At 60.6% G+C, this 3230-nt stretch overlaps 1 protein-coding gene across 1 annotated transcript in view; it reads right to left on the reverse strand.

Moving 5' to 3' along the window:
- ZC3H12D (zinc finger CCCH-type containing 12D) overlaps window positions 1-3230 on the reverse strand; it is an 18814-nt gene that overhangs the window by 585 nt on the left and 14999 nt on the right. The window contains exons 3-5 of the mRNA XM_004674138.1: window positions 2822-3056; window positions 1697-1803; window positions 11-116 (exon numbers count right to left, since the gene is read on the reverse strand). Of these exons, the coding sequence (XP_004674195.1) occupies window positions 11-116; window positions 1697-1803; window positions 2822-3056 (448 nt within the window). The remainder of the gene's footprint in view (window positions 1-10; window positions 117-1696; window positions 1804-2821; window positions 3057-3230) is intronic.

Consider the following 3230-nt stretch of genomic DNA (forward strand, 5'->3'; position numbering starts at 1 on the left):
AGCGCCCCGCCAGGCCCGCGTCTGCGCGCGCAGCTCGTCAGCCACCGCCAGCTGCGTCTGGCGCGGCCTCTCGGGATGGAAGAACTTGCACTTGATGCCATAGGTGCATTTCTTGCCTGGAAGGAACAAGGGAGAGAGAGGATGAGTGGTGAGACCCCGGGCTCAGGGAGGCTGGGGTGCCGTCTGGCCGGTGCTCGCCCCGCTCTGGCTGGCCTTTCAGCTTGGGGGTTCCTCCGGGAAGGCATCCAGGTCTGAGAAGAGAAATCAAGACTGCAACGGGAGGAAGTGAGCAGGCGTGGCCCAGAGCAAGGCAGAATGGTAGGTATAGGCTGCAGCACCCCCTTCCTGGGGTGCTGGGCCCCGACATGGTAACCTCGTGTTACCCACTCCCCAGCACAAGGTGGGTGCAGTAAGGGACTCTGACCAGGCGCTGAGACCAGGTCTCTGGATCCAGCGGCCTTAGCCTCACTTCCCCAGGGACCCTCCACTAAGGGCCAGGCTGGGAGGTGGGGACTGGGTGCTGATGGCACAAGAGTGGGGATCCCAGGCCGCCTCAATTTCCAGTGTGTCCACATCCAGGACTACCTACCGCCCTCTCCTTACAGACTACTCAGCGAGTGATCAAATGAGTGTCCTCCAAAGCTGACACTTCTGAGACAGGAGAGAGGGTAAGATGGGCCCGCCTGGATGCAAAGGACTTCGGAAGCCGCCTAAGGCTTTGTTGCACTTCTAGAAACAAGTATCAAGAACTGGGGACATCAAGAACATGCCAAAGCAGGTTGTCCAGAAGGCTGGTGTCCCTGGGCACTCAAGGACAGAACCCTGAACTGTTCGTGGACAGACAGACAGCACTGACCTAAGTCCATGGGTGGGGGTGGGGATGGGGAGGGCAAAGGGGGATGAGGGTGCAGATGCAGGTGCCAGGATGCCAGCTGAAGAGGAAAGGGAGGTTGGGGTTGGGGGTACCCACAGCTATAACAGAGCCTAAGTGCTTAAATTGGTCTCAGACCCAAGAACACTAAAGAAGAAAAAACTAAACTTTTCTCTGAGACTTGCTTTTACAGGGAGGCTTATCAGGTAGCCCTGAGGTGAGCTCCAGCCCCTTAGGAACCGGGAATCTACAAATTTCGGGGGAGGGCACACCCTACAGGGGATCGAATTTCTATGCAAACCCTCAGTTTTGGGAAAAAGCCCCTTGGTAGTCCCCTGTAACTGGCCCAGCGCAGGTTTCTCTGCTGCTTCCCCCCTCTACAGTCAGTAAAATGGGGTGCTTCTGTTCCCCACCCTGTCCCCAGCCTGAAGGACCTTCCTCCCTTTCTTAATTGGCTCTTCCACCTCCCTGCCAATCAGCCTGCAACAAAGCTGATTTCTCTTCTCAAAAACTCTGGTGTTGTAGCCTGACCTGAGCACCCCAGGCAGCAAGCCCCTCAGCCTGGGACGTAGCCCCCTGCTTCTCAGACAGCTTCACACTGCGTGTGGCCCCGCACAACGCAACAGGTGTCCAGGACCCCAGGCCACCCCACAGCGACCCTGCCAGGAGACACTGACCGGAGAGGTTGTTACCTCTCCAGGGTCACACGGCTGGCTTGGGTGGTACCAGCCCAGAGCCCACAGTGCTGACGCCAGGCCAGAGCTTCTGCCTGTGACTTGACTGCCCGGACACAAGCCCTGAGCAGGGCCAGGGCAGGGCACCCACCGTAGGGACAGTGCTGCCAGGACGGCTCAGGGGGCTGCGGCTTCCTGCTCAGAAAGTTGCTCAGGGTGGGCCCCCGGCGGCCCAGGGGGTCATCCGGAGGCATGAACCTGGAAAACAGGCAGAGGGAGGCGACGTCAAGACCCACAGGGACTTGCCACTGGCACCTATATTGGGAGCAGAACTGAGTTACCCCAAAAAGGAAGGGCAGCACCAGGCACGCACTCCTCCTGGCTCCCCACCCCGGCTCCCTCCGCCAACGAGTTGTCATCACATTTGAAAGCCTCGCAGCCCTCCCTCTCTTTCACTAAGCCCCAGGGCCCAGCAAGGCAGCCCTGGCCTCTCTTCACAGGAAGCCTATAAGTCAGGGCCTCCGGTTGTTCAGGAATCTGCATGCAAGAAGCTTCCGGCTGTTGCACCAATAGACACGCACAGCTGCTCCAGGGGCTCCAGGGCTCCCTGGGCCGGGGAAGGAAAGACGCCAAGCTGCCTTCCCGCTGTCTCAGCACAAGGTCGGACACTTTGTGGGGCTGCAAACAGATCGCGAGGCTCCAGCCCCCTCTTTCCGTGTGTTGCCCCCCAGCTTCGGGCATAAAGAGGTGAGCGATAAATATTGCACCGTTTCAGATGCCAGCTGGAGTGGGTGACAGAGTGGACCCCACACAGTCTCCTCTGCAAGCTGGGGGGCTCTGGATCATCTAGAGGTGCCTGGGGTAGCTGTTAGGATGGAAAGCCTCCTGGGCGCCCACAGCCCAGAGGGGAAGCCGCATTCCTCAGAAGGAAGACACCCCCTGTTGCACGTGAGCCTCCTTTTTCATATGAATACTTTTGTCCCCAGGAGACACTTATGCCCATACAAATACCCCACTCATGGGGTGGTGGTTTCTACTGGGGCCCATTGTCACGGGTGCTCTCCCCCAAGGGTCACCTGCAGAGCTGGACGTGGGCATGGGCACAGCAAGTCACAAAACAGCCAGGATGGGAACGATGGGGAGACCCAGACCGACAGAGAGAAGCCCATCTCCCCGTCTCCAGCGAGTGTCTGCATGGCTTCCTCTGGGAGGCCCGCTGCACCCAGGCTGGAGGGGTCCCCCTGCCCTGCACCTGGACCCCGGGGCCCCCACTTACCGGTCGTTGACGAAGGAGAACATGAGCAGCCTCTGCTCGATGAACCACTTCCACTCGGGGTTCTCGCTCTGCAGGTCCCGGTAGTTGTCGTTGGAGACGATGACGCCGTCCTGCTCGTAGGCCACCTTCACGATGTAGCGGTCGTCGTAGCAGACCACCCGCTTGCCGCTCACCTTGCGCGACGGCGTGTACACCAGCACGGCCTGCCGCTCCAGCTGCTCCAGCACGTGCTGCTCTGAGGGGGGGGGGGGGGGGGGGGGGCACGACACCAGGGCTGTGTGCTGGGACTCCCGCCACGCACCCTCCCGCGAGCACCGAGCCCAAGGCGCGGCCCTCTTGGGGCATCCCCCACGCCCACCTAGGGCCCAGCACCCCAGGGAGAAAAAGGCGAGTCTCGGGAAGCCTTGAC

The sequence above is a fragment of the Condylura cristata genome, unplaced genomic scaffold (genome assembly GCF_000260355.1).
Source record: "Condylura cristata isolate star-nosed mole 26May11 unplaced genomic scaffold, ConCri1.0 scaffold00001, whole genome shotgun sequence".
NCBI classification, from domain to species: domain Eukaryota; kingdom Metazoa; phylum Chordata; class Mammalia; order Eulipotyphla; family Talpidae; genus Condylura; species Condylura cristata.